The sequence below is a fragment of the Seriola dumerili genome, unplaced genomic scaffold (assembly GCF_002260705.1).
Source record: "Seriola dumerili isolate Sdu_G_001 unplaced genomic scaffold, Sdu_1.0 BDQW01000110.1, whole genome shotgun sequence".
NCBI lineage: Eukaryota > Metazoa > Chordata > Actinopteri > Carangiformes > Carangidae > Seriola > Seriola dumerili.
The window spans coordinates 7,204,512-7,226,140 of NW_019174365.1; the positions used below are offsets into that span (position 1 = coordinate 7,204,512).

A 21,629-nucleotide genomic window follows, 5' to 3' on the forward strand; every position below is an offset into this window, starting at 1 on the left:
TTGCCCCCGTTAAGTCTACCGTAATCTCTGCCAACAAGAGCAAGCTGCATTTTAGGAGGCGCTTCTTTAGGAAACAGCATGCGAACTGAAAACAGTGGCGTTAATAGTAGAAGAGTTACGGTACAACTGAGTCCAGCTCAGAGGTTGAAGTCTCCACAAGTGAGATCAGAGATAAGATATAAAGCATCCCACTGCAGTTAAGGTTAACTATAAGTAACTTTTATTATTTCTTGCACGTTTTCAAAACTTTATAAAGTATTACAAACAAAGATAATAAATTAAGTGGTTCAAACATAAATGCTCACATTCCACCCAACACCCTCAAAAGTTATTATATAGCGGAAATAAATGAAGACAAAATCATACTGCTATATATCAAAACGTGATTTCAGATAACTGTACATAGTATGGCCGATTCTGAACAACGTCATATTTCAAACTGGGCTTTTTAAAACTGTACAGAGCAGTTTTCATTAAAAGCTGAAAATAATCCATCCTCCATATTAACAATACTCTTACCTGTGCAGTTAATATAAGAGCATTCCACTACAGAGCAAACAGAATTATAAACATGCATAGTCCAACACAAGCAGAAATCAAGCCAAATATATTTGACAAGGGGCTAAAATATTAACAGCCAGATCAGCTTTTATATTTAAACCAGTGTCACCAAAAGAAAGAAGTTTAAGCATTTAATAAATAGAGTGTGAATGCTTGTGTGTAAGTTGCTAAATGCACTGCAGACTTAATTTATGAAAACATTTCATGGCAAGAATGTTAATGATTTCTGTGAAAGAACAGGTTCATCTTCATGTAGAAAAATAAAACAATCAATCATACGTACAAACATGATCATTCAGACATTGAGATGGTGCTGATTGAAATTTGAATTTGTGTTTAAAATGTCGTCTCGTTTTGGCCACATTATCCGTCAGATGAGACACACAGTAAGATAGTGTAACAGGTCGATGTATAAGATTATCCTATTTGTAAAATGTCACATAATATGCAGTAAGTATGGGCTGAACCACACCATCAAGACTGCATATTAACTTTCATATGTAACAGCAACGTGCAGACATACTGCAGGTGTATTCAGTATAAGGACAGTCTGGATTCATTCAAAGGGTCGTTATTAGCACATGACAGATCAAACTCAAAACATCGACACAAAACTAAATTATAAGACAAGAGCAGTTTGTTTCCTTCATGCAGACATCACATGTGTATGACACACACTGTATGTCATGGGCTTGTTAGTAAGGGTTTTCGATTCAGCACTCAAACCTGTGAACTACAGCCCAAACTGGATTTTTGAGTCAGAGACCGATATCAATATTTAACAGCTGAGAAAAATCTGATAGTAGGAAAAAATATTTTTTTAAGGATAAACAACCATTTGATAAGATCCCTTGAATTTGGTTATTTAAGAATTACGGCCGATACAGATGCTGAACCGGATCTTTTACAGTTAAATAATAAACCTGTCAACTCTCTCCATTCTTAATTACAGTTTCTCAGCCCATTGCAAAGATATCGTTAACATTTCTGTAATAAGATTTCTTGTTACCTACTGGCCATTACATACGCTGGTGCTGACAGTTACCTTCAGTGCAGAAATTTGAATAAAAACACCTTACTAACCTTCACTTTCACAAAGAAGGAGCAATTTCACACCACACATTCCTCACTGGGCTCAATAATTTTGTGTAAATACAGTTTTGAACTGTTAATAATGAGTTTGTGTCCCAAAACACGCAGAGCACAAAGTACATTTTCATTCCTTCACCAATAACATCACACTCTAAATGTCAGGAAATGGAAAGCAACAACACGTGAGTGTATATATATATACATATATATACATATATATATATATATAAGCTGCAGGGTAATTTGCTGAAAAGAGATTTTAATGCAATACAAAATAATTATCTAAAGATGTGTGGCTGATGCAGCGGCTTTGCTTTACTTAAGTGAACAGTATCAGTCAATCACTTAAGTCTTTTATCTCCTGAAGTGAACTACAGCTATGAACAGTCAATATGGCAAGTAATACCTGGCTACTTTCTTCACGGAGCCCTGAATTGATACGGCTCGACATCTGGCTTAGACGTTTCAGAAAGTCATACAGGGTTTTTAAAGACCACAGAGAGATTAAAATAATAGTCATTCAGTATTTAGGAATGCTTTTGCTTTGGGAATGAATTTCTGTGACAACTATTGCATTGAAAAGAAAAAGTGGCTCAGGAGTGGGCGAGTGCATGCTCAGTGAGGGACAGGTGTGTGTTATGAGGCACTAAGATGCATGGTGTCTGTCGATATGGACAGTACATTGGAAATATCAAGAAGCCCAGAACATCATATTTGGAAACAACAAAATTAAATAAATGAGAATAAAGACTAGAGAAATGAGTGTAGAATTTTCTGGTCCACAAACAATTGAAAACATGCAGGATCCACTCTTCACCATCCAATCTGTCCACTCTGACAAACACTTGCAGCTTTCCACAGTCCAACTCATCTCTCCAAGTGAGGAGGGATTTAACCCTCTGACAACTTGGTTGTTTTATTACATTGCTTATTTTGAAAACCAGGTTTCAAATATTTTTAAGGCATTCTCAACTGAATCTACGTCACTTTGATTGTCTTTGGTCATGGACGAACCTCCACAGCTTTTTGTTGCAGGTATTTCCAAACTAGGCTCTATATTATATTTACAGTGAAACTAAAAATGTCTGAGGGAAAAAAGACCACTTATCATTGACCACACTGCTGCTTCCAGAAACTAGGTGAAATGCTGGCCTGGTTGTCATGGTAGATGTCCTTCCTTATGTTTTGACGGTGATTCCCAGAGGGTCTTTCTATGTGAGGGGAATTTCATTTGGAAGAGAGGAAGTTAATTTTGCGACTTTCAGATGTGCAATCACCAAGGCTCGGTTCTCTCTTTGGCCGCAGTCTTGAACAACATTTGTGGAGAAGGAACTTTACAGGAACAGTAGAATCAAATTTAAGGTTTAAATTGTGTAGAAACAAGGCTTGTAATTGTGGATTCCAGGAGCCAAAATGGATGTTACCCAGGAAAAGAAGCATCTCTCTTCAGACAGAGGCCAGTTAGCAGTCAGTCAGACTTCCAGTCGACTTCCAACAAAGACAATAAGGTCATTCTAGTTCCTCTGAGTCATTAGGACATAGGGTTTGTGGTAATAGTGGCTTTGAAACCCAGACCAGGGCATGAGGGCGACAGGGAGGATCACTTAGAAGTTCTGTTGTCTTCTCTTCTTCGCATCCATTGCATCCAGGATGGGCTGCCTCTTGGCAGTGTAGCGCTGTCTGAGCTCCTCGATCTCCCGCTCCATCATGGGATCCAAGGCACTCAGGCGCATCTGTAGCTCCTCAAAGTCTAGGTTCTTCAACTGGGTGATAGCACACAAGTACAAACACAGACAAATGAGGATGAGAAAGAGATGATTCATATTTAGTGTCTTCTGTTTTTATATTTTTAACCACTGAAGGACTAGTGTATAATAATTTCCACCATGAATAACCCCATTCATTACAGCGGTAGCATCACAGAATTGTGGAAGATGTTACTCACAAAGTCAAAGTCCCCGTCCTGTGGGACCTTCCAGTTGTCAGGGAAGACGTTCTTGGACTGGATGTGGTAGCCGGGCTGCTCCTGTGGCTGGTTGTGGTTGTAGTTCTCCTGCTGCTGGGCTGCCTTGTTGGAGTCCTGCTTGTCAAAATAGTCCATGAAAGATGGACGTATGGGCTGCTGGGGGGTGGCGTGCCCTGTGGAGGAGGAAGAGGATCATGACTTATCTAAGATATGCTTTCTTGGAGACAATCTACGAGTGTATTAAAGCATGTTGGAAATTTATGATTGTTGAGATTTTAAAGGGACACTCCTCATACTCTGGACAATATTACCACCCATTAAATAACACGGATATAACATTTATTATCACTTAGAACGTTCTGTTCAAAGGACCACAGGCAACTTACCCCATCTGTCTAGTGGTAACTTATGTTGTGTTCAAGTCATATTGCAATTATGGGAAATACGAGTTCCAATTAGCACACACCATTCACGTCAACATCTAAGTCAATATTACCACTGAAAATCTCGTATTTTTCTGAAAGCTCTGATACATCTGACTTGGCAACTAAACAAATATTAATGCCTCAAATCAGCCAGAGACTGCCGTTCAGTGTAACTAAACCAGGATCTAATGGATATGGTGTTATACTGTCAATGCACTATATTTTATTTCTCACACCACCAAGTGTCAACATATAAAAAGCTTGATCATGTGAACACTTGCAAGTTGTAAACATAAACAACTATACCATCCATCTCGTATGACATGAACATGGCAACATGGCTACTCTGTGAGACCTTTGTTGGATCCAGCCCTTCTCTAGCACTTTGCTTTCAGTCACACGATTTTTTCGCACCCAGTGACTGCTTGGGGCTCCGTGGTGTTAGACTGTGTGTCTCCATAAAAATACCAGTGTCAATGTGATTACAAATAATCCTTTGTAAATATAATATTTCTTAAGCACTCGCTCCTCTTTTCTGTTCTCCTGTCTGCTACCATCACCTTATTCCCTATAATTTGCTTAACAACACATATGTGCTCACTCCTCATGGATCCCTGGTCTTCCTCTTCCTCTTCATCATCACTGTTGATGACCATAGTGCCCAGGTCTGACTCTAACATGGTGCTGCTGTGTTCGATCATGGTCTGTGCTCCGTCACTCATGGTGCTGGTGGCCCTCATGGTCCCTGCGCCCTCTGAGCCCGACTTCACCATAGTATGAGAGTCCACCTCAGTCTCTTCCTCCTGAATGACACAAGACAATGAGACATAAAGCCTTAACATAGAGCTGTCTGGTGGTTGCTTTGAATGGAACAACGTCTCAGCATACGTACAGAGTTGTCGTCCTCCTCCTCCAGTTCTCGCTGCTGCTCCTGCTGCCTTTTGGCTTTCATCTCCATGGCTTCAGTTATCAGGTCTCTCAAAATTGTGACTGGCTTGGCCTGGCTGATGAATGGGTGCTGGATGTTAAGCAGAAAAAAAAGATTGTTGTGCGCACTCTATTTTACCACTGTGTGGTAAATTATATCTATGCATCTTTTACATCTTGTGTTTTATGAATGTGTTTCTACAGCATCAAGTCTTTGAGTGTGTGCACATAAGCTTGTTACTTCTGCTGTAATATGTTTATATCTAAATGCGGCTGCTTGTGTGTGCATGTGCTTGTGTGTATGTCTCCCTCCTTCCTTCCAACCTGTAGGAGCTGGGTGGCAGTCGCTCTCTGCTCTGGATTCTTCACCAGACACTTCTTGACAAAGTCTGTGAATTCGTCGGACCAAAGCTCGGGCTTTCTGAATGTTGGAGGAGGGTTGGTGGGGATCATGAAGATCGCCTGGAGGAACATAGAGAAGATACAAAACAGAGTCAGAGACTTTGATAAGAGCAAAGTGGCTAGGTTTAGTACCCAACATGTTTACACTCACTCTCATGGGATGGATGTCAGCGTAGGGAGGTTTTCCTTCTGCCATCTCTATAGAAGTGATGCCCAGGGACCAGATGTCAGCCACACAGTTGTAGCCAATCTCCTGAATCACCTCTGGGGCCATCCAGAATGGAGTACCGATCACAGTGTTTCTCTTTGCCATGGTGTCCTTCAGAGAGAAAATATATGCTGGTCTCATCATTGAGCACTACGTTTTAAATCCATTCAAATGGATTCACAAAATCAGCGAAAGACTGAGTATTCCATGTGGAGGACTGATGAGACCATTCACTTTGTTGTCACAAGAACTCCAACATCAATTATAATGTTACCGTTAGTTGTCCAGCTACTCCGAAATCTGCCAGTTTGGCATGTCCCTCAGTGTTGAGAAGGATGTTTCCTGCCTTGATGTCCCGATGGATCTTTCTCATGAAGTGGAGGTATTCAAGACCCTTCAATGTGGACTTCAGGATGGTAGCAATCTCATCCTCTGTCAGCTGAGGTGGGAAGGAAAAAGAAAACGCAGGGACAAAATGAGATCCATGAGTGAATAAAGAAATAATAACGTGTAACGAAGAGTAAAGTATGAATTATTGTATTTTTTATGCAATCATTAGTTTTGACAGTTCAGTCCTGAGTGTCTACAACTTAGAACCTACTTAAAAATCTCTCCTTTCTGCTTTATTATACACACCACTGTTTGGTAATAACAATATAAAAACCATGCTCATGTCTGTAAAAATAGTCATGAGGACACTGTGGCTTTCTCACCATCATATCAATAAGAAATATTGTGTTAACGTCTGTGTTACATCAATAGACAACCTCAGAAGTGTATAACTATTGAACAAAACTTCAATACTATTTGTTGGTAAAGTGTATCAGTCTAGGATATATAATATAAATAACTTAATCTGCTTTTTCTAAGAAAAACATCACAGAAAATATAAATTCTGGGAATCCCTAAATTTTTAGACTAGCCCACACAGGAAGTTGTAACCCTCTGTAAATACCCACCGTTTTATTGCGCAGCCTGATAATGTCAGAGACAGACCCAGCGCCGCAGTACTCCATGACAATCCACAGGTCTGTGTTCTTGAAGTAGCTGCCATAGTACTTCACTACATAAGGGCTAAGAGGAAACGCAAAACAGAGTGGTTATCAAAAGAGAGGACAAAGTTCCGTTTCAAACTAAAAGAGCAGAAGTGAGAAAACTTCATACATCAAGACAATGGATAGTACGGGCAGCAGGAGATACTAGTATGATTGTTAAATCAAACCTACCTAGTACAGTGATCTATGGTAGCTAAAATAATACTTTGAGGACAATAAAGGTTTTTTCAGCGTTTCTAATTTCATCTATGTAGTAAATGTGAAGATTTCAGGAAATCTACATTGTTTCCCCACCTGTCACACTGTTGCATGATGGAAATCTCCTTGATGATTTCCTGCAGATCAGACTCCACAGGGACCTGCTTTATGGCCACCACCTGGCCTGACTCCTTATGGATGGCTTTGAACACACTGCCATAGGAACTAAACACAGACACAAAAGCTAAGTCCCAATATGTATAAACTGCATTTTATAGTTAAAAATATTAACCACTTAATGTATTACACAACAAAAGAGGTCCATCTCAGAAAGTGCTGACTATTGTATCTGATGGACTTAAAATATTTTCAGTCAAAGGAGCAGAGATGAAGTTCTTACCCTTCACCAAGCTTCTCTAGAACATCAAACACTTCCTCTGGTTGTTTGGTTAGACTGTCCTCACTCAGCTTTTTCAGCTTGCTGTGAAAATGGAATAAATCATTTGTAATCTCAGTATAAATGTGTAACTGAAGACAAGAATAGAAACCAAACTAAAACATTGTACAATAGAAGCATTTCAAATCAGTTAAAGTTACAGACATAAATAAGTCACCAGTTGGGACAGTGAAATCATTAGTCAATGGGTCAATCTTACAGAGTCCAAGGTGACATCTTCAGATGTCTAGTTTTGTCTAACAGTTCAAAACTGGAAGATATTTAGTTTACAATACTGTAAAATTAAATAAAAAAGAATTCTTACATTTGAGAAGCTGGAACCAGCAAATATTTAGAATTTTACCTCGATAAATTATACAATTATTAAAATTGTGGATAATTAATTTTCTGTTAATCAACTGATTGATTATTTGTTTCATTATGTAAACGAAATAAGAATTTGTCATATGTAGGTTTTTAACTGGTGGTCGAACAAAACAAGCATCTTGAAGCCTTAACACAGGGTCTTGGAAATAGAGATGGTCGATTTTCAAAACAACTAAAAGGTAAATTACAGTTTTACGGTTGCATATGATAGCCTACAGTTGAAGCTCTAATTTTACAGATAATGCCTAACTGAAATGTTGCCTTTCAGAGCAGGGAAACGACATTTAAGATATATCATGTTACTGTTGCAATATCGCCCAGCTCTTATTTCCTCTTTAGTGAAATCAGCCCCTGTGGTGTTAAGTTTGAACTACCAGTGTACACAATGGACCGAGGCCAATGAACTAAACGGGTACCATTGATGCTCCACAGAGGTGTGAGATTGTCTCAACTCACACACAACCAATTAATTTGTATTTCATGTTAAAATAGTAACACATGTCAAACTGCTCTCTAAAAGGCACTCGTTAAAATTGTTAGCCCAACCACGAGACAGGCCTCAAACCCACCAGAAGGTTTAACACAGTGCGTGTGATTTTGATCAAGAGTGATCATTAAACCCGTTAATTCGTCTTAACTGGAGAGAAAGTTTGAAAGAAAACTGGTAAAGCTAACTAAATTAGCATTAGCTAGCTCGCTAAGCGGCAGCTACCGCCAACGTTAGCCTTTTGCTCGCTAGTTAATAGCTTGAAACAACGATTCAAACCAGCAGAATGTACACAAACCTTTTGGGCGCAGACGGCTCCATGATGTATAGCTTCAAAGAATAAAAAGGCAACGGACAAATAGTAAGTTATGTCAGTTTTGGGGCCAATAGTCACGATGTGAACATTGTCGACAGAGTCGTTGTTGTCAAAAACTAGTGGAGGGCCAGCTGAGTGTCCGTCAGATGATTGACCGTTTGGGGATATAATTTTTTACCATAGCGCCCCCTGGTGAGCCGGAGTGCAAAACAAAAACACCACAACTTTTGTCTCTACAAAGTTAGAAACCGTGGATAATGTAAAATACAAACCTTTAAGGCTATTACATACTTTGGAATTCGTTATACATTTGTATTATTCGTAAAATCAAAAATAAGCCAAATATGACAGAGTATCTTCTGACCAATCACAATACACCTTGCTTTGAGGCGAATTGGACAGTTGTACGCATGTGCGCGAAGACACCAGTGTGAGATGAAAAGAGAGGTAAACAGCTAACAGTTAGTGTCTTTAAACGGTAAGATCTCTTATTTGTCTCTATTCCTTCGGTGTATTTCATATTTACTATATAAATACTCCATTTTGAGATTTCTCAAAGACCTTTGCGGTTCACTACGTCCACCGGTTATGACGGTTTTGGCTAATCCTATCGGCAGCACCATGCTGTTTCTGTGTTAGCATGCTAAAACGATACAGATGTGATGATCTTAACACCTCTCTCTCTATCTTAAAGGATCAAAATGGATACACAGAAAGATTTGCAACCACCCAAGCAGCAGCCTATGATCTACATATGTGGAGGTGCATTTCTACTGTTGTGTTAATGTTATTGCCACTACAACCGTTACTTAAGCTAACGATACTACCAGACCTGTTTTCTAATGCATCTATTATCACTGTTAGTACTAATACAACTTCTTCTGTCTTGGGTGTTTCTCTTACGTCATACTATAAAATAACTACGGTTCTAGTAGAACTGATACATCAGTGCTATACATATAGCACTTAGTACTTAAGGACATTAAATGAGATCCTTGAGGTCGATACAATCCAGTTTTATACAATGATTTTTTTTATTTGTGTCATTTACACAGCTCTGCCTAGAGTGCACTGGGTCCAAAGAAACCACAATTTAATATAAACCAGATCTAGAGTGCAGTCCATACGTTTCCAAGTGATACTACAAAGAGTCCATCATGTCTACAACATAATTAATATCAAGTAAAGGGCTAATATTGTATAATTCTCACCCAAGAATCTAAACCAGTCCGTCTTGCCTCCTCTTTCACACATTTGAGACAGAGTTAGCATAAGTAACCATTACATGGTATGTTTAAATGTCTGTAGACCAGTAGATTTCAGGATATATTTCAGGATCAAAATAATTGCAGATTTATTTTCTGTTGACTGACGAGTTCTTTAACATAGTTCTACAAACTGTATCAGTCTTCATGTAAGGGTATTTTTTGTTACATTTTTTCTGTCTTTAATTGCAGAATGTCACACTGAAAATGAAATTAAAGCCCGTGATCCAATCCGATGCAGAGAGTGCGGCTACAGGATCATGTACAAGAAGAGAACAAAGAGATGTATCCTTTAAATGTCTTTGCATGTGTGTGAGAGAGAGACAGAGTGAAACCATACAGGGAACTTATCATTGAGCTACAATTTGTTTTCCAGCACTGATAATCTGATTGAAAGAACTATCAGATTTTGGAATGATAACACACCTCGAAATCAATGGATCGAAATTTTTATGATGGGGATTTTGGATTTTAGATTATAGAGAAGACATGTCAAAGACCATGTTATATTTACTGTGGTTTCATGTTCATGCTGAAAACATGGAACATTTCTTGACTGACTACCCCTTGTGAGAATTTATTAAAAAGGGAACAGATGTGTAAGGTTTTGAACAAATGCACACATTTGGATGGAAAACATTTTTCATATTTATTAAACCATATGTTTGAAGTGAATACTATGATACCTATACATTCCTTGACTATTTGATTTCAGTGGTTGTCTTTGATGCCAGATGAAGAAGAGGAGAGCAGCTGTTATGATTGTTATTGTTGTGTGCTATTTTTCTAGTGTATGACCATGTAAATAAATAGACTTTCAGACCTGACTCCATACTTCTGAATTATGGTCAAAGCCCATCATTTTCATGTCAACACAAACAGTACTGTTTTACTTTTTCTTTTTCTTTTTTTGAGTGACTTTTCAAGTGATGGATGAAAGTTTTGGTTTATTAAAAAACATGATTTTTACTCACTTTAACTGTTTTCACTGTTTTTTTCATATTCATTATCATATTTGAATGGTAACAATTAGGTGGATACAGGAACGCAAATTGAGAAATTTTGCTTTTTAAATACTAATTTCTCTCTTTTTTGGGTAAGTTATATAGTTTCAGTTTGTGTTGAACTGTTTTAGAGAGGTGCTGATTCAATTCTTGGTCATTTTGTACGGAAAGTTGTTTCTATTATTTGGTCCACGTCATTTAAATCAGTGAGGGGAGGCTAAGTAACATACACCTCTAAAAGGGACTAAAACATTTCACATGAAATTGGCTCTTCAACGTTGTATGCGTGGCTGACACAGGTCGCCAGATGGCGAGCCATGCCCGTGGAATCTGCACCTACAAGGATTGGTTTGATGAGAAGATGGATTCAATGCAGGGATATGTAAGGTAAATATAAGCCAACCTGTAGCCAGTTAGCTTAGCGTAGCACGAAGGCTCGAACCAGGGTAAAACCGCTTCCCTTCTAAAAGTAAACTAATTAATACTATATAATGTTAAATTTGGACAAAAAGTAAACTACACAACACAGGTCAACTAATCTTTTACTGGGGGATATGCAAACTTTTACTTTATGTGTTGGACCACAGACTAACAGTATAAGTGCTGGACTATTTTCTGGCTGGGAGTAGTTGCCAGGCAACCAATAGAGGCCTCAACTGTGAATAGTAGTTATTACAGTAGTTTGCTGTTTTTGTAGAGATTACACAAACAATCAGTAACGTGTTAATATATGAGACAAGTTAAAATGTCCGCTCTGAATGTAGCCACTTTTGGACGCAGCTGTTTTCATTCGTTATGCTAGGCTAAAGTAACCAGCTGCTGGCTTCAACTATGCTATTTACCATAAAGACATGAGAATATAGTGTCAGTTATTACATCTTATTATTGGCAAGAAAGAGAATTAGCGTACAGTGTGGGACTAGTTCTTTAAGTGACATCATTATGGTAGCCTAATTCTTTTTTGACTACTATATAGAATAAAAATTTTAAATCTATAAAAATTGAAAAATAATCTCATTGACAAATACCCATCACAAGGTAGAGCCCAAATTAGTTTCATCATGTTGCTTTATGATTCAGCAATTGGCTGTATTCACGGGATAGTAATAGTAATAGTAGGAATAGCAAAGGTATTATTATTTTTAACATTTACAATGCTCTATTCTATTTAAGTGTCCAGTAAGCCATGATAGGGTGACAGTGAGCAAGCATGTACACTACCAGGACGCTGAAACTGAAGCAGCTAATTCATTTTATTATCTACAGGTGTCCTTTTCCTGTTATATGTTAAAATGTCCTCTGTTATAAGGGTTATCGAAAAACCCAAAGTTTTATTTTACAGTGAAAAGACAGATTGACAAGAAGGCATTCTCTCCCCAGAGTCATTTGCTGTGAAGTCTAATCTGAGGCTCTCCCATCAGTGCTGTCCTACTGCAGCACTGCATCTTTGTTGCACTTCCCCCCTCTGTGACATCACTTCTGACGTTTCATCCAGGGGGCGTGTCTATCAGAAATCCCCAGCCAGGCACAGATGTAGCTGCAGCTCTGAGGGAGAGGCAGGGAGGCAGGAAGAGTTTGAACACACTGCAGAGGGAGTGCAGCTATGGGGAACACGCAGGAGAAACCCTCGGGCAGCGGAGGAGGGGCAGCTAGATTAGATCAGGCCACAGCAGGGAGCGGGACGAGAAGCCGGGGTGGAGGCAGCGTGAAAAAGCCCCACACTCAGGGAGCTCCAGAGAAGGGGGTGGCCAATGGCACACAGAGGGAAAGCAGCCCTGCAGGTGGACAACAGGAGCAGGACAGCCCTGCAGTGGACACAAGTTACCTGGACGCCCCTGCTGGGGCCCTTCCTCCTCACCTGGCTCGGCTCAAGAATGAGGGAAACCATCTCTTCAAACATGGCCAGTTTGGAGATGCCTTGGAGAAGTATACCCAGGCCATTGATGGATGTGCTGAAGCAGGTGGGGAAGATATGAGCTGTTTGTTTATTTTCCAAGAGTGATCACCTCAGATACAGAATTTCATTCAAAGGAAAACGTGTCTGTTGATTACAAATTTAGGTAGCAAAACATGTTTTACTCTCAGACATATCTGGTAAAAGAAATTCTGTATTGTAAAACCTGTCATACACAATATTAATCAATTAATTGTTTGAAATGATTCTCTAAAACCCAAATTAATGTATTCATAATATTTGTTTGGTCCAACTAACAGGCCACAACCAAAAAAATATTCCATTTACAATCACAGAGGACTTATAAAAACTAGGGCCTGTGAATTTGTGGAATCTTATTTTAGACAGTTATCAAAATTGTTGATTAACGCTCTTTTGATCGACTAATAGATTCATCAAGTAATTATTTAGCTTAATTTCGCAGCTGCATACTTGACCTTATACTTTATTCATACTTAGTTTCTAAATGATCTTAATAGTATAAATACTTAATTCTCTAACAAGTGACTGAGGTAGAAAGAACAAGAGATGGGTGGCACAGTGACAGACAAAATGTCACCTCTAACACCTGTGTATTAGCTATTGTAAGGAAAGGGAAATTGACTCAGTGTCATTTGGCCCCATAATCCAAAGTATCTCATGTCAGTTATGAATGCATTATGCCTGTGCTTGCCATGCTGCATAATTTCCTCTGTCTACCCAATCTGCATGCACATGCTCTCCACCCCACATTATAATTGAAGTGCAGGATGAGTGCAGGTCACTTTTCAGACATGTCACCTGTCAGTTATTACTGTTACCTATTAGTTTTTACACACATTCACAAACAGTATCTGAGAAATGAGGAGTTGACTTGTAAATGCAGCCGAGTGTTGGCGCAAGGCAGTGCGACTGACCGTAGATAGAAGTCATGTGCTGGTGCATGGGGCTTTTAGGTAAGATTGAATGTCATGCTCCAACTTAAAGAGCACTCAGCCAACTTTTACTCACGTAGTTGGCAAGAGTCATTTGCTTTTTCTGCAGCACTGGAGATAGACTTAAAATGATTTGAGTAGACTTATTATCATAGCAGACTTAACAGAAGGATACTTTGAGACTGACTGACTGACTGAATGACGGACTGACAACAATGTGTCATGATGTCTTTTTTTAATATTGTAGAGAGATCACACAGGTGTAGATGGGTATGAAGACTGCTGACAGTAGTTTTAAGGGAAGTGAAGCAGTGTATAATAACTGATGGTCTGCTAGAGGGTTGTGAACTGGAGGCTCAGAGGAGAAAGGACAGAGTAGAAAATTACTCTACCAGAGTGACTGATAACACATCCATTCATCTACCTGCCTTCGTCTACCATTGACCCCCCCTCAGCATCTCTGGATAGTGTAATGACTTTAAATTGAACTGTTTGTGTTATCATGATTTCTCTTTGGTCTATAGCTCTCAGTCCAAACCGCTGAGCGTACCATCTTATTTTCACAGGAGTAAAACTATTGTATTGATCGTGTTTTATACTGAGCTCAAAGATGACTGGAGTGTTCTTTCAGTGTCTGTTCTTTCAGATGAGTTATGGTTGTTCCCCTGCAGGCATTGACAGTCCAGAAGACCTGTGTATTCTCTACTCCAACAGAGCTGCCTGTTACCTGAAGGATGGAAACAGCACAGACTGCATACAGGACTGCACCAAGTACGTGATCAGTGTCAGAACTGTGTGCGCATCTGGCTGTATGTGTTCATTTGCACATTCAGACATTTATTTTGCGCTTGTTTGTATCCACTTCAGTGTAGTTTTTGTCAGATTTAAAGTACTCCACCGATTTAGCATTGTACAAAATGTCTTTTGTATTCCATACTTTCTTGTTCCTTGTCAAAACTTGCGCCTACATTATCCACAATGTAACTCGCCTGCTGTAAGTTGGAGCAGAGATTTGGGTGTGTTATGCTAATAGAGTTGAGGAGCGGGCCAAGAGGTCTGGTAAGTTGGAGTCTTCAGCCCCAACCTACACTGACTCAAGGGACATCACCTGAGACAGTTTATCAGATTTCAGCTCCATCTTGAGTCACAAAAAAGCTTTATACTACTATTCTGACACATGCGTAGTTCTCTGCAACACCTTTAAATTGACTTGGATATGTAAAATTGAGTTCTTCTTCAAGGTGGTGTTTGCGGGTATTGCATTTCCCTTTGACTCCAATTGAATGTACTGTTACTGCTGTAACTTATGTTTTTTATGTTATTTATATTCTTAGTATTTCAACAGTTGAGCTTGTATGAGGCAAACTGGCTGTAATTAGTCTGTTTACATTCAGAGGTGATAGAAAACTGTGTTTGGAAAGGTATAATGTGGATTTCATTATGGAGTTCATTATTAGCATTATTCTAAAAACTTATCTGAAATTAATTTAAAACATTTCACTCTAATGCTTGTTTAGTTACTTTTGGAGGTAGACATCAGCTTAACCTTAGATTAAGCCTTAACTATAAACACATTACGTGATAGTTGGCAATGTATTATCCTTTCACAGGATATCCTAATGATTACGCTGTCCTGGATAGTTTTCATTTGGACCCTTCTGTTTAGCTGAACTCATCATTCACAGCACTTCATCTTTACAAGAAAATAGAATAGAATACTTACAATAAATGAAAATATGCTTTTCTATACACTGCATCCATAGCAGACAGGAGGGATTAGTTGAAAAAGCACATTTGCTTTGTAATTTGCCCATAAGGCCCTCAGTTGGATTGTCACAGCTTAGTACACAGCTACAAGCTCAGACAGTAGATTGCTCAGCTTTCCCACAAAATCTTTTATAGAGTCATATATAGAGATCGCCAATGGAAAAGCAGTTTTGGATGCACGGGGTTTGGTTTTCATTGTTGGTTCAGGAGGCTGCAGGAATCTCTCTGTCTAAAACAAATACTCCCTCACATGTTTTTGAATGGAGAGCTTCAGATCAGCCCAGTTACTCGTGTGACACAGTGTGCAGGTGTAGAGGGTTTGATCCTCTGTCTCTACGTCTCTCTGATCCTCTTAGGGCTTTGGAGCTGCAGCCCTACTCCTTGAAGCCCCTGTTGCGCAGAGCTATGGCCTATGAGTCACTGGAGCGCTACAGAATGGCCTACGTGGATTATAAGACTGTCCTGCAGATTGACACCGGGGTGCAGGCGGCTCATGACAGCGTCCACAGGTCAGCTCAGCTTAGCTAAACATACCAAACTACAGCTGCTCTCATGTAGCTGCTGTAACTTTTAGAAAGAATGAGAGCTGTTTAGGCATTGCACTTTCAGGGTTCATTCAATGGCTGTTGTGTTTTTCCCAAACCATATGATTAATGTCACATTCTGTATCAGCTTGCACTTTATTTAATTTAATGTATTTATATTATATCTACGTTGAGTGAAATATTCAAACCTAAGACATCACTTTTAAACAGTGGGTTAAGACAACACGTTCAGTACCATGTAGAATAGTAGTAACATCTCATAAAGTAGAGCCTACGAACCCTGTAGTGGCTGCAGTGTTAATATAACTAATACAACACATGCACTTTTAAAACCCTTTTGCCATTCACGTGTTCATGTTTTACACTCTCCATGTTTACTTCCAGGATCACCAAGATGCTGATCGAGCAGGACGGACCTGAGTGGAGGGAGAAACTTCCAGAGATCCCCGTCGTCCCTCTGTCCGTCCAGGTGCAACACAGACAGAAACCGATCAGCATCGAGCAGGCCCAGGCCCGAGCCGCTAGAGCTGCACAGGATGAAGGTGAGTGAAATCACTTCCTCTGAGCTTAGTGAGAAGTTATGTGAACTACATTAACATACATTTTAAAGGTAAATGTGTTAAGGTTTTTTAGCCTCCTATTTTTTTGTAAATCATTCACAAGCACACGCACATCACACGGCACGCACAGTTATAGCAATCACTATGTGTAACTGTGATTTCATGGTTTTCAAAAAGTGGTATCCAATTAGGACATGCGTTCTCTTTTTTTGACATAAAAATATGTGTATGTGTTAATATTATTCTTTCCTGGACCAAATAGTTTAATTTTTGAAATATTGCGTAATGAATTGTGGTCGTTAAAATTTGAAATTATACCCTTGAATTATGGAAACATAAAGCAGAAGTCGGTCAGGGATTCAGTGAGGAACTCCTGCTGAGAGACAGTGTGTGTATGTGTATGTGTGTGTGTGTGTGTGTGTGTGTGTGTGTGTGTGTGTGTGTGTGTGTGCGTGTGTGTGTGTGTGTGTGTGTGTGTGTGTGTGTGGGTCTGGGTGGACTATCAATCAATAATGCATAGGGGAATGTGATCTACACAGAGTGTAGCGCTGCTGTAATGGAACAATCCAGGTCAGGTTTCCTGTAGGCTGCTCCTGCTCACACAGACCTGAAGACTCCACACGTTTCATACATTCAAATATATTTAAACATATGCAGTGTTGTATACAGCTATAAAAACACACACATACACTAGAAAATACATTGCTTTATTTGTATTTACAAACACCTTACACTGATAAAAGACTGATCATATACAGACACACACACACACACACATAGGCATAAACACTTCATGACTATAGCACATAGACAGAGCAGAGCTCAGAATAGCACATTGCTGTTGCTGGGTAGACAGATCGTCAGAATTGCAGAAGTCTGTATCTTATATTAAATGGTGCATATTTGCAGTGACAAAATAGGATTTCACCACCTAATATAAGGTGTTTCTTGAAGATATTGGATTCAGGCTGAAACCAGGCTAGTAAGTCAATGCAGTCTCAGCCCATGTTAATAAATGCAAAATCAACTGGATGTAGGTATTTTGAATTCATTTAAGTGATTAAGTAATTCAGTTAAGTTACAATGCTCCCATCTTAATCAACTAAGGCTGATTAAGAAAGCATAGGAAATAATTACCCACAAACTAAAACCATAGATAAAAACAACATAAACCTTAATTCTATATGATAAAGAATCCATTCAAACAAATTGAGGCAGATAAAAGATAAGATAAAAAATGAACTGAAGAATGAATTGTTCATTTACAAAAGTGCTTTAAATAGCTACAGATAATTGAGTGCTGCACTGTGGTTGAGCTGTTGTTGATACTGAATTAAAAAAATCATATGGCTCTCCTGATTCTTGCAACTGTTCTTGCTTCCCATTGCCAAAGCAAAGGGCTCATTCCACAGACAAATATTCCACATGCCACTAGTGCATGGTTTTATCAGTTCATATCCATAAACAGGCAAACGATGGAAAGACCGACCCTGATAGACTGATTGGTTGTTTTGGTTCTATTTTCCATTTTTAACATTTGCAGTGGTGAATGAACTAGAATCCGTGTTTTATTAAACAATTTATTCTCTCAGTTATAAAGGAATAGAAAGTCTTGACCAATAACAGGCGTTGTTACTGTCATTGTTACTGTCAGAGTGGCAGGTACCACTAACCAGACATCTCAGCCAGAAGAAGAATGACCTTTCAGCAAACATGTTACTTTGACGCCAAGTTCAGTCAGTTGTCTTCTCTCACTGGATAAATAATTTAGACTTTATATCAATACTTGGGTTTTCTGATAAAGGCCAGGCCAGGATTGTGTGTGTGTGTGTGTGTGTGTGTGTGTATGTACGTATTGACAAGCCTATGGATGTGTTTAAGTGCCCGTGTGTGTGTGTGTGAGTGTTTTCCCCAAGTCATTAGACATAGTGGCTTTCTCAGCACAGCAGAGAGCTCAGTAAGCAGGAGTTCACCCATCTCCTCTGACTGCTGCTGGTAGACTGATGGATTTATTCATCACTCCTGAAAAAGTTTGTGCACCAAACAAACACACATTTAATACAGTCGGCCCCTGACATGTATAACCTGTAATGAAGAACGAAATCTAGTTCAATCATATTGCCACTTGTTTTGACCTATCAAAAGGATATTGACAGTTTTCTTAACGGCAGTAACATTGTATTGCTACATTTTCCTTCACTTGTTTCAGTGTTGAATTTTGGGTAAATTACATTTTTCTGTCAACAGTCAGAAGAAAAGAGGCCCAGTTTACTTTACTGAAACAGAAAGGCAATGATCTGGTCAAGAAGGGCCAGTTCCAGGAGGCTCTGGAGAAGTACAGTGAATGTCTCACCATAAAACCTGACGAATGTGCTCTCTACACAAACAGGTATGAAACAACCCTACTGCGTGCAACTTGAAGCCTTACTTGCACACACCCTGAGCAGGACTGTTTGATCTGGGAATTTCCACATGTTGAATCATCCCTGAATTAAACTGGGAAATAAACACTGTGCAGTGTGTGTCCTCCAGCAGTCCTCCCTTGCTCATCTTTACCTTTTTCTCAACCAGTTTTCGGTCAAACGGTAGCACCAGATTCCAGATTACATGTTCACATATTTTTTATGTGACAGACACATGGACTGTCCCAAAGCTGAGGGTGTAATAAAATGCTAATTCTTAAAAAAACAGTAGAGGGCACCACATAATCATCCAGGTGTCAACTTCAGTCTATTAAATCTCATTGTGGCTAAGATCAAATGTAATCTTGCTTATGAGAACAAGGGCAGCCACTATCAGTTTTATAACAAATAGTATAAGTTAAATAATATTATCATAAGATTTCAGTCTATGGCTGCAAATAAAGAGAAGCTGATTAGTTGGGGCATTAATAATAGAGAAGCATATAAATAAAACAAAGATGTATCGAGGTTGGACAGGTAGAAGGTGTCTTGATACCAGATCAAATATTATTCAACATTGTAAAAAGTAAATTTTGTCTGTTTTGAGGCTGAAAAATCTGCCAGTGCAGTAAGATGATTTCAAATCTTCATCACAATTTATTTCAAGGGTTTTCTAAAGGTTGATGATAAGATAATGCACATTCCTGATTTTAATCCAGAATGGTACTTCGTTTTAGAACGATTCTTGAAACAAGTTGTTATAGAAGTGGACTGAAATAATGTCACTGCACTGGCAGAATTTTTCTCTTGTTTTAAGAGCATTTCTGACTCAATAAAAATGAGTTGTTAAGATATAGATTTTCTGTCCTCTAACCTCCATTACTGTTAAAATAAGATATTTCAACAGTAATGGAGCAGATTGGTCCTTAATATCATTACCAGTAGCAGAATCCTGACATGTTGCACTTTTTGACTCCTTTCTTTTTCTTCACTATCCTCCAGAGCCATTTGCTTCCTGAAACTGAATCACTTTAAAGAGGCCAAACAGGACTGTGACTCTGCTCTGCAGCTGGAGCCGGGAAACAAGAAAGCCTTCTACAGGCGAGCACTGGCTTATAAAGGTTTACAGGTGCCTATCATCCCCGATTACAAATATGCTGGTTCATTTCTTTGAAGATTTTGGATTAGAAGGGTTTGTGCATCTAATTATCTCTTGTTTTCTTCTTCTATGTGTGTGTGTGTATATCTGCATGTATGTGACCCCAAACCTAGGACTATCTGTCAGCCAGCAGTGACCTCCAGGAAGTCCTCCAGCTGGACCCAAACATTCGGGAAGCTGAGCAGGAGCTTGAGGTGGTGACAAGCTTGCTGAGACAGAGCCTGATGGACAACACTGCACACACACCAAGGGTAAGTGATTTATATGCATGCACACACACACACACACACACACACACACACACACACACACACACACACACACACACACACACACACACACACACACACACACACACACACACACACACACACCTCTTCATCTGTACACTTACTATAGCTATGATTTGCATTTTGATTTTTAATGTTGGTGGTCTCATATTTATATCATTGCAACTCAATCTAGACAGGGTCTTATTTTAAGTACGTTACACATAAACTCAAACCTATCACAAAACTAGAACAAACAAAACCACTAAGAGGCTAACTTCTGCTGATGTCCTCCAGGTTTGATGGCTCCTCGTGGATCCATATAGAGGCAGAGGAATGAAACAGGTGTGGACTCTTATTGTACTGCAGCAATTCTGGAGGAGAAAGACTTCTAAAGCCATCAACTTGAGTAAGTAAGACTGGCGTTAACTCCGAGGACGGGCTCCTTGGACGACCAGCTTTTGAGCTCTGCACCATCTGCAACGTGTGCAAACCACACCATAACTCCTGAGTGCACAACCTTACATAACGGGCAGCTTTGTTTAAAAAGGCTAATGTAAAGGTACTTGACCTGCTTGCACTATAAGTCATTCACATTATGATGTAATATACTGTACATACAGATTCATGTACTAGGCTGCCGAGCACTGTTATTTGTTGAAGTAAAATGGGGAAAGAAAGAGTGTGTAATGTGTGCCTTATTGAGATTTCTACCAGTTAGGATGAAATACGCCAAGAGTTTTATTTTAATTTCTTTTTAATATGTTGTGTTTGGTTCCAAACTGACTGACAGAAATGGATTCAACTCTCAACTTATTGTATGTAGAGATAAGGAAGGCCCAGAAAGATCAATCAAGTCAATAGGTCATTATCTGGTACATTCCCAATGTATCCAGGGTTCCACCTATTGCAGCTAATGTACAAGACATATGTCACTGTTTACATTCGTATTATTACAGCTGCTGCCAACAACTGACTATAAACCATCATCGTCATCATTATATAGCGTTGGTTATTGCTGCATATTTCCACAGCTAAACCATGACAATGCTGCTGTTTCAATAAGCTCTTTTAGTTTGATGAGCTCCACCAAATCAATCCTGTAGACCTCCAGACTGAAGTGAGAGGCCGTAACCTAACTGGGATTTAAAAATGGTAAAATAATGATTTGCCATAGTTAAAATCCAATAAATTATGAGCTCAGTGTTGAAGTCATTGTTAACCATAAGCTTGTCACTTTACTGGTTTTAGATGAATATCCAGCTACTGAATTTAGGGTTACAGGTCACTTACTGTTGTACTGTAAGACTTACTGTAGGTCTCAGGTTCA

The 21,629-nt window shown here is 39.1% G+C and overlaps 3 protein-coding genes across 4 annotated transcripts; 2 read left to right on the plus strand and 1 right to left on the minus strand.

Moving 5' to 3' along the window:
* Positions 1-224: 224 nt before the first annotated feature.
* Positions 225-8,590, minus strand: LOC111223193 (serine/threonine-protein kinase 3). The gene is made up of 11 exons (XM_022747244.1): positions 8,443-8,590; positions 7,235-7,315; positions 6,931-7,059; positions 6,541-6,655; positions 5,856-6,020; positions 5,525-5,692; positions 5,296-5,433; positions 4,937-5,062; positions 4,646-4,847; positions 3,599-3,792; positions 225-3,416 (listed from the first exon to the last, which is right to left on the minus strand). Exons 1-11 carry the CDS (start codon positions 8,463-8,465, stop codon positions 3,258-3,260), a joined length of 1,500 nt encoding a protein of 499 aa, XP_022602965.1. The 5' UTR covers positions 8,466-8,590; the 3' UTR covers positions 225-3,257.
* Positions 8,591-8,848: 258 nt separating this feature from the next.
* polr2k (RNA polymerase II subunit K) lies at positions 8,849-10,704 on the plus strand. Of its 2 annotated transcripts, none has more exons than XM_022747489.1 (4): positions 8,849-8,938; positions 9,155-9,222; positions 9,918-10,010; positions 10,441-10,704. In XM_022747489.1, exons 2-4 carry the CDS (start codon positions 9,162-9,164, stop codon positions 10,461-10,463), a joined length of 177 nt encoding a protein of 58 aa, XP_022603210.1. In that variant the 5' UTR covers positions 8,849-8,938; positions 9,155-9,161; the 3' UTR covers positions 10,464-10,704. The 2 variants fall into 2 exon arrangements, with proteins under 2 accessions (XP_022603210.1, XP_022603211.1); XM_022747490.1 differs by having other exon boundaries at positions 8,868-8,907.
* A 1,628-nt stretch (positions 10,705-12,332) lies between these two features.
* Positions 12,333-20,652, plus strand: LOC111223446 (sperm-associated antigen 1A-like). The gene is made up of 8 exons (XM_022747599.1): positions 12,333-12,690; positions 14,269-14,368; positions 15,721-15,873; positions 16,294-16,451; positions 18,717-18,858; positions 19,874-20,000; positions 20,144-20,281; positions 20,597-20,652. The coding sequence occupies exons 1-8, from the start codon at positions 12,333-12,335 to the stop codon at positions 20,600-20,602; spliced, it is 1,182 nt and encodes a 393-aa protein (XP_022603320.1). The 3' UTR covers positions 20,603-20,652.
* Positions 20,653-21,629: the final 977 nt, after the last annotated feature.